At 43.5% G+C, this 15,819-nt stretch overlaps 1 protein-coding gene across 5 annotated transcripts in view; it reads left to right on the forward strand.

Moving 5' to 3' along the window:
• PIBF1 (progesterone immunomodulatory binding factor 1) overlaps window positions 1-15,819 on the forward strand; it is a 280,353-nt gene that overhangs the window by 173,996 nt on the left and 90,538 nt on the right. For all 5 annotated transcript variants that reach the window (XR_003756003.2, XM_029055569.2, XM_029055543.2 and 2 more), the window contains exon 13: window positions 3,089-3,179. Coding sequence is in view for 4 of the 5 variants with exons in the window: in XM_029055569.2 (XP_028911402.1) it covers window positions 3,089-3,179 (91 nt within the window). In the remaining variant the exon portion in view is untranslated. The remainder of the gene's footprint in view (window positions 1-3,088; window positions 3,180-15,819) is intronic.

Genomic DNA, 15,819 nt, shown 5'->3' on the forward strand with positions numbered 1-15,819 from the left:
CTAATCGGGTGAGACGGACAGACAAGAACAATGGCAATAAATAGAGTCAAGGGGAAGAACATCTCATAAAAACAATGGCAACTAAATAGAATCAAGGCAATGTACAATTAATTAACAAAATAAATAGGGTAATGGAAATATATACAGTTGAGCGGACGAGTACAGTGCTGAGGGGATGGGAAGGGAGAGGGGGAGGAGCAGAGGGAAAGGGGGAAAAGAGGGTTTAGCTGCAGAGAGGTGAAGGGGGGGTGGTAGAGGGAGTAGAGGGAGAAGAGAAGCTCAGTCTGGGAAGGCCTCTTGGAGGAGGTGAGTTTTAAGTACGGTTTTGAAGAGGGGAAGAGAATCAGTTTGGCGGAGGTGAGGAGGGAGGGCGTTCTAGGACCGCGGGAGGACGTGGCCCAGGGGTCCACGGCGGGATAGGCGAAACCGAGGGACGGTGAGGAGGTGGGCGGCGGAGGAGTGGAGCGTGCGGGGTGGGCGGTAGAAAGAGAGAAGGGAGGAGAGGTAGGAAGGGGCAAGGTGATGGAGAGCCTTGAAGCCTAGAGTGAGGAGTTTTTGTTTGGAGTGGAGGTTGATAGGCAACCACTGGAGTTGTTTAAGAAGGGGAGTGACATGCCCAGATCGTTTCTGCGGGAAGATGAGCCGGGCAGCAGAGTGAAGAATAGACTGGAACGGGGCGAGAGAGGAGGAAGGGAGGTCAGAGAGAAGGCTGACACAGTAGTCTAGCCGGGATATAACGAGAATCCGAAACAGTAAGGTAGCCGTTTGGGTGGAGAGGAAAGGGCGGATCTTGGCGATATTAAAGAAGAAGAATGTTGGTATTTGTTAAGCGCTTACTATGTGCAGAGCACTGTTCTAAGCGCTGGGGGAGATACAGGGTCATGAGGTTGTCCCACGGGAGGCTCACAGTTAATCTCCATTTTACAGATGAGGTAACTGAGGCCCAGAGAAGTGAAGTGACTTGCCCACAGTCACACAGCTGACAAGTGGCAGAGCCGAGAGTCGAACCCATGACCTCTGACTCCCAAGACCAGGCTCTTTCCACTGCGCCATGCTGCACCTTCCATCAATAAAGCTACATCATATTATAGAAGTACTAGAAATACTACTTAACTCTGAAACCCAGAATGACCCTGAAATTAAGAAGTATTCAGTACTTAAATGGTGCGGAATAGAAAAGTGAATTTTCAAAGTGTTAGACTGTTCTGGATGATGGCCAGTCTTGGATGAATGCTATTTCCTAGAAAGTAAAGAGCCTGCCTGGCTTTTGTAGCAGCAAATTACTGGGTCTGGATGAAAAAAGCACCCAGAGGTGTCTTGGATGGGGATAGGCAGCAGGGAAGACCCGGGGTAGAAGACAAAATTCCTTGTGTTTCTGGGCTCTGGTTCAGTGGAGTGTGTCTTCTTTTGACTCTCAGAAGCAGTTTCCACCCGATAAGAAGTCACCTTATCATCCAAAAAGCTGTGGAAAGGTAGGCCAAAGGAGAGGCCGTTAGTGATCACTTGGCTGTTTTCTAATGTAGATTTTAGTTTTGATTTTCAATCTCCATTTGAATTTCCTTTTGGCATTCTCTTCAGTCGTATCTCTGTTTAAAATATCGTCCGTTAGCAAACATGTTCAGTGAGAGTTTTACAGTTCTTCAAAGACCACAGGCCCTTTAGGAGTCTGGCCAGAGTTCCTTTGTTCTGAGTGAATAACTGGACCAGTGAAAGTCTTTAGTGCATCTTTCTAGGTATATCTGTAAGCAAGGTGGCCCCATCTCACAAATGAGTGTATCTAATCAATCATTCATGATTATTGAGCACTTACATGTGCAGAGAACTGTACTAAGTTGTTGGGAAAATACAGTATAACAGAGTTGGTAGGCACAGTCCCTGCCCACAGTGAGTTTACAGTCTAGAGGGGGAGACAGACATTAATGTAAAAAAATTACCGATATGTACGTAAGTACTTTTAATAATAAAATTAAAATACCATATTTTAATTTCAGCATATTTCCGTGTATAAACATTAAAACAGCTATGTGCATCACTCTGAACAAAATTAGTATTGTTTCGTAATCTCAGCTATGACCGGATTGAGCAACCATCTTTATTTTACAGATAAATATAAATGCAGCCAAAAGTCCATACATTTTATAGGAACAAATCAGGTTGGCATGCTAGCGCTTTCCAATTTGTCACTCTCACCATCAGAGTAAATTGATGCATCTTGATTGATCTTTTGGTATTATTTTATCAAAATTCTAGCTTCACAGTTTATCAGCAACATGATGAAAGTCAACTGGTTGGGATTTAATCTAGATAAGGTAATGTTGGTGTTATTAAACTGGGGAAAAACCTGGAGTCACCATCAGTGCCAGCCAAATAAACTACCGATTCGCCTAAAATCTATTTTTCAGAAATGAAACAAGCCTATTAACATTTTAATGGGACAACTTTTATAAAGCTTTTGACCACATGACCTTTAAACCCCAACATGGTTAAGGAAATACAGACTGGCGTTCTCCGCCAGTAATAGCAAACCTTACGGATAGAGTACAGACCTCTTCTTTTAGTCAGTAAGGTTTGAGAGGTTGCTGCCAGTAAGTACTTTGCCCCGTACATTTTGTTCATTTAGTGTTCTGTTTAAAGCATATAATTATGCTACAGCGTGTTCCAGCAATGCTGACCTACTGAAGAAACCATAAGTGTTCATTTTTAGAAATGGAAATTACTCATTTCTCATATTTCAATGACATGATCACTGCATTTCATTATTTGGCCATCCTATTTGACTGCCTAATTTGTGTGCTAAAGGTCTGTGATAATAAATCATTCAGGAGAACCCAACCAATGTAGTATTTGTGGTTAATTGTAGATAAACCATGCGATGATATTGCCTAAGGCATTTAAAACAAAATTGGGCAACATACTGACAGGAGCAAGCCTTATTTACAGTAAGGCTGTTTGGAATTACCTACTTACCCTCATCATATCGGGATGGGGGGAGGGGGGTTGTGACTGAATTATGGACTATTTTCTCTATTTCTTCTTTTTTTTGAGAACTGATATTCTGACAGTATAAAAATGTTTTATTACTTTACAGTGGAAAATGAAGTTGAGGCGGAAAGAGTTCTCTTCTCTTATGGCTACGGTGCTAATGTACCCACTACAGCCAAAAGACGGCTAAAGCACAGGTAAAATAATACTAACAACAATAATAATAATAATAATTGTGGTATTTGTTAAGCGCTTACTCTGTGCTAGGCATTGTACTAAGTCTTGGGTGGATATAAGCAAATCGGGTTGGTAACAGTCTCTGTCCCACATGGGGCTCACAGTCTCAATCCCCATTTAACAGTCGAGGTAACTGAGGCACAGAGGAGTGAAGTGACTTGCCCAAGGTCACAGTAGAGAAGTGGCAGATCTGGGATTAGAACCCATGACCTTCTGACTCCCAGGCCCGTGCTCTATCCACTACACCATGCTGCTTCTGTTTTCCTATCAGAATAAGCTAAATGAGATAGTATAGCATTGTTCTTTTGAGAAACTGTTCATTTGATAAACTAAAGTTATTAAATATGGAAGTAATGATAACAATAAACAGTCTACCCATTTCTAAACAATTATAAAAATGGATGCTTTTCTAGGTAAATATTGCTTCAGTGAGCAATGATTTTTCCCTAGGATTTCACAAAGCCTTAAATAATATAATGATGATTTTATTATTTTAAAAAATGCCTACCATATGATAAAATCTGTGCTAAACATTGCAGTAAGTACAAGACAATCATAATCCCTCTTCCTTCTGATGTCAGGGCTGGATTAATTCAGGGGCTGAAATCAGTCAATCAATTGTATTTATTAAGTTCTTACAGTGTGCAGAGGACTTTATTAAATAAACTCTTGGGAGAGTACAATGTAACAGTCCATAGAGAAGAGCAAGGGACTAGCAGTGTGGCCTAGTGGAAAGAGCACAGGCCTGGGAGTCAAAGGACCTGGGTTCTAATCCCCATTCCATCACCTTGGGCAAATCCCTTAACTTCTCTGTGCCTCATTTCCCTCATCTGTAAAATGGGGATTAAGACTTTGAGCCCCATGTGGGACAGGGGCTGTATCCAACCCGATTTGCTTGTACCTACCCCATTGCTTAGTACAGTGCCTGGCACCTAACCGATACCACAGTTATTATTATTAAGACCAAGGCTCCGGGTTTCCGGATGCCTCGTCCGACCTCTAAATCACCACCCTTCTTGATGTTATTATCATAACCACAGTCTGGGAACTAGAAAGATGGTGTTCTTCTCAAAACAGCCACCAGAAGTTAGCTGGTATCTCCAAATCTGATGCTGGTAGGGGCACCTACCCTTTAAATTCTAAGAAACATGGCAGCAAGAAAGAGGGGCCTGCATATCCCCAGGAGTGCCCTCTAAAATCCTAGATGTTTTAGTTTCCCTCCCCTTCTTCTCATTCGGCCCACCTCCTGAAGGTAGCGATTAGCACAAATAGATGTTGATCACCCTCCAGTCAATCAATAGTATTTAATGAGTGCTTATTAAGTGCAGAGCACTTTATTGAGCCATTGGGACGGACAGTAGGCACATACCTCTTCATCTCAGTGCCTCCAGGAGGAATCTCGCCGATTTCTTGCTTGGAGAGGCCATTAAGCAGGTAGTGAATAAATAAGGGAAAGTCTGTTTGATGCTTAAGAGGCAGTCAAGGGATTAGGTGGAGAGTCAACCCTCCTGCTTCTGTACCCTTGAAAGTTCAAAGGGCGGGGCTAGGGATATTTTAACAATTTTTAGCCTTTATAACACACTCTAACCACATATCCTGAAAAGCATTGTTTCCCACAATCCCCTTTGCATCTTTCCATCTTTTTTCTTCCCTAACTGGTCTCTGAAAACAAATCCATGCTGCTGTGCCTTCTGTTACTTTTTCTCTGTCTCTCAACCAGTTCGTTTGGATGCCAGATCATGGACTGAACTGAATAGCTTCTCTTCTCACTTCCTCCACGCCCTAACACATTATCCCTGTAACACATCACTCCCAGATATCTTCTTTCCTCCCGTCTTTACTTTCATTTAATTTCATTGAGGTTTTAGCTGGTAAATTGCTAGAAGGTAAAATTAGCAGTAAATGTAAGTGTTTGTAAGCATCTGGAGGATAACCCAACAGCCACGTATTATCTTTTTCCAAAATATCTGAGTTTCTATATAATTGAATCATGTCTGTGGCCTGTTATTGTATGATAAGGTTGTACTATAAGAATATACTGGCAAATAAGTAAAATGAATCCATGCAAGGATTACATTTTTTGAAAGCAGTGGGTAAGTGCACTTAGTGGTTTGCTCTATGAAATTTGGAAATACTTGTCTGAAGAGGTAAAATCAAAGGAAAATTGTTTCCTCTGGTTGATAATGGTTTCATGAAAGGGGTAGGACTTCATAAACTACTAGATTATGGAGACAGTTTGTTATGGTGGTTTTCTTTTCATTTTTTTTGTTTTCTTCATAACACAATTAATGTGACCTTTAGTAGATTGTTGGGTTTCTTTTCCCTTAAATCTCTGTGCTTAATGATTCTGTTAGATTGACATCACTTACAAGAATAATAATTAATAATTATGGTACTCATTAAGCACTTGATATGTGCCAAGCACTGTTCTAAATACTGGGGTAGATACAAGATAATTAGGTGTTTAGACTGTGAGCCCGTTGTTGGGCAGGGATTGTCTCTATCTGTTGTTGAATTGTGCATTCCAAGTGCTTAGTACAGTGCTGTGCACCTAGTGAGTGCTCATAAATACAATTGATTGATTGAATGAATGAATAAGCTGGGACACAGTTCCTGTCACAAACGGGCCTCACAGTCTAAGAAGGAGAGATGAGGTTTTACTCTCCATTTTACAGATGAGACAACTGAGGCACAGAGAAATGAAGTGATTTGCCTAAGGTCACATAACAAGCATAATGCAGAGTAAGATTTGGAACCCAGTGTCTCTGACTCCCAGCTTCATATGCACTTCCCTCAGCCACTCCTTCTCCAGTGCAAAATTATCTCCATTTCATTTTATTCACAAATATTTGACACATTCTTAAATTGAAGTTCCTCTAGATTTAATTTCAAGACCAGGAAAAACATATCCTTTACTTTAAAGTTTATTCTTTTTATACTGCAATTTGAGAGATCAGTAGCAGAGCACAGATTTGAAAGATCAATAGCAGAGCACAGATTCTTCAACAGTAACAGAATAATGGACATCAAAGTTTTTTTTTTTTAATCGGTTGCTGATTTACTGATTCTCAGTTTAGATTGAATAATGGCAATAGGTTTATTTTATAGATCTGATAAAGAGAAAACTATGTCTGTTATATTGTTGTACTGTACCCTCCCAAGCACTTAGTACAATGCTCTGCACAAAGTAAGTACTCAGTAAATATAATAATGTTGGTATTTGTTAAGCACTTACTATGTGCCGAGCACTGTTCTAAGTGCTGGGGTAGACACAGGGGAATCATGTTGTCCCACGTGGGGCTCACAGTCTTAATCCTCATTTTACAGATGAGGTAACTGAGGCACCGAGAAGTTAAGTGACTTGCCCAAAGTCACACAGCTGACAAGCGGCCGAGCCGGGATTTGAACCCATGACCTCTGACTCCAAAGCCTGTGCTCTTTCCACTGAGCCACGCTGCCAGTAGAGTAGAGAGACATAATCCCTTCACATTTGGAGCTTACAGTCAACAAAGAGACAGACATTAAAAGATTGAAAGAAGTAATTGAGTCTCTAAGATATGTACACACTATGAGCTCCTTCCGTAGACCATATGCTTTTTGTGAGTTGGGAATGTTTCTACCAGCTTTGCTGTTTTGTACTCTCCCAAGCACTTAGTAGAGTGCTTTACACACAGTAAGCACTCAATAAATACTATTGAGTAATTACTCTCCCAGGCACTTTAGTACTGTGTTCTGCAGGCTATCACTATCAGTCAATCAATTAATCAGTTGTATTTATTGAGCGCTTACTGGGTGCAGAAGACCGTAATAAGCGCTTGACCCCACAGCCCTCCCTTGATCCCACAGCCCCCTCTAGTTATTACCCCCTCTTCTTCCTACCTTTCCTTTCCAAACTCCTGGAGCAAGTCATCTACACTCGCTCCCTCTAATTCCTCAACTCCAACTCTCTCCTGGACCCCTCCAATCTAGCTTCCGTCCCCTCCACTGCACTGAAACTGCCCTCTGAAAGGTCACCAGTAACCTCTTTCTTGCCAAATCCAATGGCTTCTACTCTATCCTAACCCTTCTCGACCTCTCACTTTCCTCTGACACTGTGGACCATCCCCTTCTCCTCAACACGTTATCCAACCGTGGCTTCACTGACTCCATCCTCTCCTGGTTCTTATCTCTCTGGCCGTTCATTCTCAGTCTCCTATGCAGGCTCCTCCTCCCCTTTCCTTCCCCTATTGTAGGGGTCCCTCAAGGGTCAGTTCTTGGTCTCCTACTCTCCATCTGTACTCACTCCCTTGATGAATTCATTCTCTCCCTTGGCTTCAACTATCATCTCTGTGCAGATGATACCCAAATCTACGTCTCCTCCCCTGTTCTCTCTCCCTCCCTCCAGACCTGCATCTCCTCCTGCCTTCAGGACATCTCCACCTGGATGTCCCCCCACCACCTAAAACTCAACATGTCCAAGACTGAGCTCCTTATCTTCCCTCCCAAAACCTGTTCTCTCCCTGACTTTCCCGTCACTGTGGAAGACACTATCATCCTTCCCGTCTCACAAGCCTGCAACTCTGGGGTCATCCCTGATTCCGCTTTCTCACTCACCCCACATATCCAATCCATCACCAAAACCTGCCGGTCTTACCTACACAACATCGCCAAGATCCGCCCTTTCCTCTCCATTCAATAATCCCAACTGGATTACTGCATCATGATCTTTTCTGATCTCCCAACCTCCTTACTCTCCCAGCTGCAGTGTATACTTCACTCTGCTGCCAGGATTATCTTTCTGCAGAAAAGCTCTGGGCATGTCACCCCCCTTCTCAAAAACCTCCAGTGGTTGCCTATCAACCGTCTCATGCAGAAAAACTCCTCACTGTTGCCTTCAAACCTCTCCATCACCTTGCCCTCTCCTACCTCACCTCCTTTCTCTCCTTCTACAGTCCAGCCCACACACTACATTCCTCTGGTGCTAACCTTCTCACTGTGCCTCATTCTCACCTGTCCCGGTCGACCCCGGCCCACGCCCTACCTCTGGCCTGGACTGTCCTCCCTCCTCACATCCGTCAAACTAGCACACTTACCCTCTTCAAAGCCCTACTGAAATCTCACCTCCTCCAGGAGACCTTCCCAAACTAACCCTCCCTTTTCCTCTGCTCCTCCTCCCCTCCCCTTGACCCTGACTTCCTCCCTCTGCTCTACCTCCTTCCCCTCCCCACAGCACTTGTGTATATATGTAAATATTTATAATTCGATTTTTTCATTAAATATGTGTATGTATCCATAATTCTGTTTATATTGATGCTGTTACTGCCTATTTACTTGTTTTGATGTCTGTCTCCCCACTTCTAAACTGTGAGCCTGATGTTGGGAAGGGCTTTTCTCTATTTGTTACCAACTTGTACTTTCCAAGTGTTTAGTACAGTGTTCTGTACACAGTAAGTGCTCAATAAATAGGATTGAATAATGAATTAATATACATTATAATATGACAGTATACAGTGTACAATATAACGAGTGGTTAGACATGTTCACTGCCCATCTGTACACTGTAAGGGCTGAATAAATATCATTGGTTGATATACACGTAAGTGCTACAGGGGTTGTAGAAGTACTTAAGTGCTTAGGTGGTGTGAAAAGGCTAACAGTTGCAGTGGGGGGAATACTAAAGCAAGTGGATGAGAGATTAATCAGGGAAGGGCCCCTGGAAGAGATGTGATTTCACAAGGGCTTTGAAGAGTAGTGATCTGTCAGATGTGATATTGAAGGGACTTCCAGTCAGCAGGGGGGCCTTGAATTAGAAGTCGGTGGCAAAAGAGACAGCAAGATGAAGACACAGTGAGTAGCTTCATTTAAGCAGAGTGAAGCATCTGACCTGGGATGTAGCCCAGGAAGAGCATGGATAAGTAGAAGAGACCAAGTTAATTGAGTGGTTAAATGGCAATGACCTGGAGATTCTGCTTCATATGGAGATGAATAAACAACCATTGGAGGATTTGGAGGAAGGAGGTGATGTGTGCATTTTAGAAAAATGATCCAGACTGCAGAACTGGAGGCAGGTTTCAAATCGGAAACTGATGCTGTAATCAAGCCAGGGTATGACAGTGCCCAGAACGGCATGTTGACGAATGGGACGAAAAGGAAGAAACAGATTCTGGAAATATTGTGTGGAAGAATCAATGGGATTTTGCAACAGACTGAATATGGAGATTGAAAGAGAAGAAGGAGTCAAAGACAACCTCAAGGTTATGGGCTTGAAAGATAGGGAGGAAGGTGTTGTTATCAAAAGTGATGGGAAAGTTAGGTAAAGGAGAGGATTTGGGAGGAAAGATCAAGAATTTGCTTTTTGACAGGTTGAGCTTGATGTATCAGCAGGATATCCATGTGGAGGTGGCCTGGAGGCAGGAGGAAGTATAAGATTACAGCAAAGGAAGGAGGTCAGGGCTAGTGAGGTAGTTGGAAGAATAGTTTATAAACAGTATTAGCTGGTCCAAAGCCAATTTTTGAGAGGAGAAGTTTTTATATCTCATTGTTCATTATATCGTTTATCTCTCTATCTTGTATATAGGAAAGGAAAGCAACATCCTAGCTTCATTTTGCTGGAGGATATGGTTGATTTAGAATTTCCTAGGGGTAGTTCATGCTGAGAGAAAAATTAAACTTACTTTGATCATTTTAAAGAAGAATTTTGCATTGTGGCTTTTAGGATCAGCAGAATGCATAACTCTGTGGAAGAGATGGAAGCAGAGCTTTTAATAGGAAATGTTGGAAGCAACTTTCTTGATGGCTTTAAAGGCCTTAATTAAGTAGATGAATGAATTTGGCTGTAGATGAGAAAAACAGAGGATTAAATATTTAGGAAAACTATCCAGCCTGGTGTGTTGAACATAGAGAATGTTCTCAAGGTGATTTTTCTTGTCATTCATTCATTCAATCGTATTTATTAAGCGCTTTTAAAGCGCTTACTGTGTGCAAAGCACTGTACTAAGCACTTGGAATACTAGAGTACAACAACAAACAGTGACATGCCCTGCCCACAACGAGCTCACAGTCTAGAGGGGGAAAGACAGACATCAATTTAAATAAATAAAATTACAGATAAATACATAAGTGCTAATGCTCGTCTATCACAGCTTTCAGCTCTGTGTTGTGAATATGAATTTTTGGTCGTATCTATATCTTCCCTGGTGCTGAGTGATGCATCACCTTTGTTTTCTTTAGACTTCTTGTCAGCCTGTAGCTCCTGGCTGATGTGGTGAAGCAGTTTACCATCATTCGCACATCTTCATGATTTTGTACCTCTAGGGCAGTCATCTGCATAGAGTAATTCTCGTATAACTGTTCTAGGACTTTGTCATCCAAGTGAGCACTTATAAAATGCTTATTCCACACAAACCACTGTATTTACTAAATGCCTGGAAGTTTATAATTGAGGTGAGAAAAAGAAACAGACTCTGACTATTCAGGTACGCCCAATATGAGAAGGAGGGGAAGGCCGCTGTACACTGAAAGAGCAGGGCCAGATTGATTTTCCTGTGGACTCCAGGGCTTTTAGATTTTGTGGCGTCCCCATAGACAAGCTCCCAGTCTGCTGGGTTGCAAATCATCGGGGATCCTGCATAGAGGTTGGATCAACTGTCTGACTGGACTTCCTTTTCCAAATCCTCCTCTGGCAAGCCAGATAATTGAGCAGTTTCACTCCTAGCCGGCTAGAGGAGAATGAATCCAGCACCAGCTGCTCACCCCCCACCATCCTTCATTCGAGATAACAAACCACATCCAACCATCAGCTCCTAGGCTTCCCCAGCCCCAGGGAGGGGAGTTGGTCAGGGAATAAGCTAAGAGAAAGGCCGCTAGCACGTCTGATATGAGCGGAGGAAACGGCTGAGGATTCAAAGTGGTCCCATTCCTGAGTCCTCCCCGTTGTGTCCAGCCTGCCTGGGGAAGCAGCAGTGGAAGGCCGGTCACACAGGTCCCAATCCAGAGAGGAGTCAAAGTTAGGAAACTGTGGGAAACGGGAAACACATTGAGGGGAAAATTAGGATGCCATTCCGGAAAGGTCAAAGCAAAGAGAGTGGACAGGACAGCCAGGGTGTAGGATGTCCTGTCCCGAACTGTGATGGTCGGTGTCCATGAGGACAACTAGCACACAGTTCTTCCCAGAGCCCTGGTGCCCCCATCGTCAGAGACAGAGTCCCGGCCTGGGCGGAGCATAGGCGGGGAGCCACACGCCCCAGGCTCAATCAGTAATACAGTAGGCCAGTGTAGGTATCCAGTCCACAGCTCCCTAGCTTCCCAGGTTGTCCGGCGGGGATAGTCTAATCCAACTCGATACATTTCCCCGCCTTTATACCCAGGGCACACACCTCCCTCATGGTGGCCTAGTTTCTAGGAAGAACAATGTCCTCAAGCCAGGGCGAGATGACTGCAGGCCTGGCTAGGTAGAGAGGGCAAGGGCTAGAAGGTTGCAAAATGGGAGCGGTGACCCTCACAGCTGCCTTCATTTTGTTTCTCTTGGAATCAACTGCTTGGCCTCCCTCATGTCCTTCTGTGGCTCAGCTCCTTGCCTCTAACCTGGCTGGTCCAGTCGTAGGACCAGTTGTGTCATCCTCTAGGCTGTGAGCTCATTGTGGACAGGGATTATCTCTCTTTATTATTGTACTTTCCTAAGGACTTAGTACAGTGCTCTGTACACAGTAAGCACTCAATAAATACTATTGATTGAATGAATGAATGAATGAATGAATGAATGAATGAATGAATGAGAGGACCAGAGTACACCCCTGTGGTATATATTTAAGGATTTATTTTTGCGGGCTCTCACGCACCCTCCCTTATTTTTTTTCCAGTGGAATTAGTTAAGTGCTTATTATGTGTCAAGCACTGTTCTAAATGCCGGGGTAGAGACAAGAGCATCAGGTTAGACACAGTCCCAGTCCATAAAGCTCACAGTCTAAATTAAAGGGAGGACGATTTAATTCCCATTTTTGGAGGAGGATTTAACTCCTGTTTTGGAGGAAGATTCAATTCTCAATTTAAAGCTGAGGAAACTGAGACACAGAGAAGTTAGTGATTTGCCCATGGTCACACAAGAGTCAAGTGGCAGAGCTGGAATTAGAACCCAAGTCCTCCGACTCCCAGGCGTGTATTCTTTCCACTAAGGCACACTGTTTCTTTATCTGAGGCTTTGGGTGCAACCCCAAAAGCCCCTAAGTTAAGCCGGCCCAGAGTAGGGTAGAACAGTTTCCAAAACTCAACAGTCAACCTTCAACAACGGTCAACAGTGATCCAGAAAGAAGTAGTAGTATTTATTAAGCACTTGCTGTGTGCAAAGCGCTGTTCTAGGCACTGGGAAAAAATACGTGGGTGAGCATTACATAGGGTTCCTGGCCCTCAAGGAGTTCCCAATTTAAAAATTGGGAGGTTAAGGAGACAGGCGAAGGGCACATAAGGAGAAATAAAATGATAAAAACACAAAATGAACGTAAAAGCCGAGGGCAGTGATGAATATTAAATGAGAGGTGTCGGGCGCTGTGGTTAGATGAACGGGGTTTCGGGGTTTTCGTGGCTCAGAGGCCATGGTGGCTGCGGCCTTCCCAACATTCTACGAATTCCATGGAGGTGCTGACATGCTGCTGTCGCCACTCCTTCTGTGTCTCCCGCCAAGAAAGAGATAGGTAGACTGGAAGGAGACCCCGGGATGACATGGCGTGGGGTGGCACAGATTGCCGTCCGGGCGGTTCGGCCAGTCAGTGGTCTGGGAGGCCAAAGGGCATGCCACCACTTCTTCTGTCCTTGCCATTTTGATGGAGCCAGAGAGACATGGCTAACCAAAAATAGAAAGCGTCATCAGAGACCCTGGGCAGATACTGACTCTCTAAATATTCTTTGTGAATGGCCAAAAGGTCCCAGGTCCCAGGCCCCTGGCTTGGAAAGATCTGATTCCCCATTGTGCTTGCCTGCCATCTCATTGGATGGTGCAGGCATTTGCCACAAAGCAGGAAAGAGAACAGGTGGGAGTCCCAGTGGTTGGACCACTTAGTGTCCCAAATCCCTTTGTCAAGTGCCTTCCAGCCCAAGGGAAGACATTAGTCCCTCACAGTATTCTCCCTGCGTGTCTCCACATGAGAGCTGAATCGAAAGAAATGAAGGGAGTCTATGCCATCAGACCTCTCCCTTTCCACATTAACCGTAGGCCCTGGTGGCAAGGGGATGGCCCGGAGGTTGAGTTAAGGGCACTGATGTTGATGTTCGATTGAGGATTTTCCATTTTGGAGCAACAGTCAGTGGACCCCACCAAGTGGGAAAGAAGCTGCCCAAACTACATGTCACTGGGCCTCCATCAGCCCCTGCACCAGCTTGAGATGGACTCTTATAAATGGCAGCAACCTGAGCTGCTCCTCTTCCACGTCCCACCAGAAACTGTAGACAGGAGCCCTGCCTTAGAGGAGCTTACAGTCTAGCAGGAGTAACAACAGCAGCCATAGTAATTGTGGCAATAGAAGAGAAGCAGTGTGGTCTAGTGGTTAGCGTGTGGGGCTGGGAGTCAGAAAGACTTGGGTTCTAATCCCAACTCTACCATTTGTCTGCTGTGTGACCTTAGGCAAGTCACTTCTCTGGGCCTCAGTTCCCTCATCTGTAAAATGGGGATGAAGACTGTGAGCCCTATGTGGGACAGGGGCTGTTTCCAACCCAATTATCTTGTATCTACCCCAGCACTTAGTACAGTGCCCGGCACTTAGTAAGCACTTAACAAATGCCATCAATAGTGATACCTGTCTACTCGTTTTGTTTAGTTGTCTCTCTCCCCCTTCTAGACTGTGAGCCCATTGTTGGGTAGGGATTGTCTCTGTTGCCGAATTGTACTTTCCAAGCACTTAGTACAGTGCTCTGCACACAGTAAGCTTTCAATAAATATGATTGAATGAATGAATGAATGAATGGTAGTAATGGTATTTATTAAGTGCTTAAGCACTTACTATGTGCAGGCACGGTACTAAGCACCAGGGCGGATATAAGTGAATCTTAGTTGGACACAGTCTCTGTCCCATGTGGGGCTCACAGCCTCAATCCCCATTTTACAGATGAGGGCCCAGAGAACTGAAGTGACTTGAGAAGTAGGGAGGAATGTGCGGAAGGACATTTTAGAAAAGTCTCCCAGGTTACAGATGCAAAAGCGAAGCATGATTGTTCTGCAGCAAAGAGGTTTTAAAGCGTTCCCTAAGTAAATAATATTTTTAGTTTAAAATAAGCTAAGCCTATGAAGTGAGAACAGATCAATCACTCACGTTATTCACAATTTTTAAAAAGGCGTGTATAATGGTCAGATTGTTATTTTAGAAAACTTTCTTCACACGTCACTCTTTGGAAAGGTAAAGAACTTACATAACTAAGCTGGATTCCAATAAAATTGGTTCTACCTGGCTTGACTGAACTTGAAAGTCTGAAGTAATGTGTTCATTTCGGTCATGACTGTTTTGAAAATAATAAGCGTGATTTTCTGGTTGTATGTTTTCGTTATTTGACCTCTAATACTAGATGGGCTAAACCCAAACAATGTGAAGATCTGAATGTGCAGCGTTTAAGATTTTTTTAAAGCTTATTAAAATAGGGTATTTTATTTCATACTTTGGGTCTGCTATTTTCATTTTCGTATTAATTTTGAAAAAATGAGAGTCAACTTGAAGCTTTCATACTGTAGGTAGCTGTGTAAAAAAAGGAAAGAAAACGGGAAGGAGAAGAGGTAGCACTGTTCCTACAAGTCAGCACCTGCATGGTGATTTACTCTCTTCACATAATGTCTTGTCCCAGAATGTAGATTTTGAGCATTTCCTTAGATTAGAGTTTCTTTAGTGATCTCCCTCTTGGGCATTGTCATTTCCTTGAAACGGTTCTGATTAGCAATATTTTGATCAAAATAGGGTTAAGATGGCACCTCAGGCCAAAAGTACATTCCTTTTAAATATTGTCCATTATTTTAATGCATTTGTTAAGCACTGGGATAAGTACAAGCTATTCAGGTTGGACAAGGTCCGTGTCCTACATGGGGCTCACAGTATTAATCTCCATTTTCCAGATGAGGTCACTGAGGCACAGAGATGTTAAGTGATTCACCCAAGATCACACAGCAGACAAGTGGTGGAGCTCTCCCAGCTCTATTCGTCTATCCATTAGGCCATGCTGTTTCTCACTAGGCCTCGATGATTTCCATCAAGGATGGCATTTGATGAGGGCCCTGAATAAGACCTCATTCAAATACAGGCGATCGAACTGCGAATGATTACAGGCTTCCGGACTATTTTCAGCTTAGAGGCTACTTTAAAACGCACTCACTCTGTCATTCACACTTATTGAAATTGTTTCTCTCTGCTACTTAGGGGAAGAACCGTCTGTTGCAAATCCACAAAATCCACAGCCTCAAGAGTTTAGGCTGTTGAGGGGAGAATTTGGCTCTCATCAATAATTGTTGTGTGGCATATATGTGGCAGGGCATATGCCCCCACCGGGGAACTATTTCATCAAGGCAGCATGAAGCGTAGTTTGTTTCTGTGATTTCCACAAGGTTCATTCATTCATTCAGTAGTATTTATTGAGCACTTACTATGTGCAGAG

Source organism: Ornithorhynchus anatinus, chromosome 2, assembly GCF_004115215.2.
Source record: "Ornithorhynchus anatinus isolate Pmale09 chromosome 2, mOrnAna1.pri.v4, whole genome shotgun sequence".
Lineage (NCBI taxonomy): Eukaryota > Metazoa > Chordata > Mammalia > Monotremata > Ornithorhynchidae > Ornithorhynchus > Ornithorhynchus anatinus.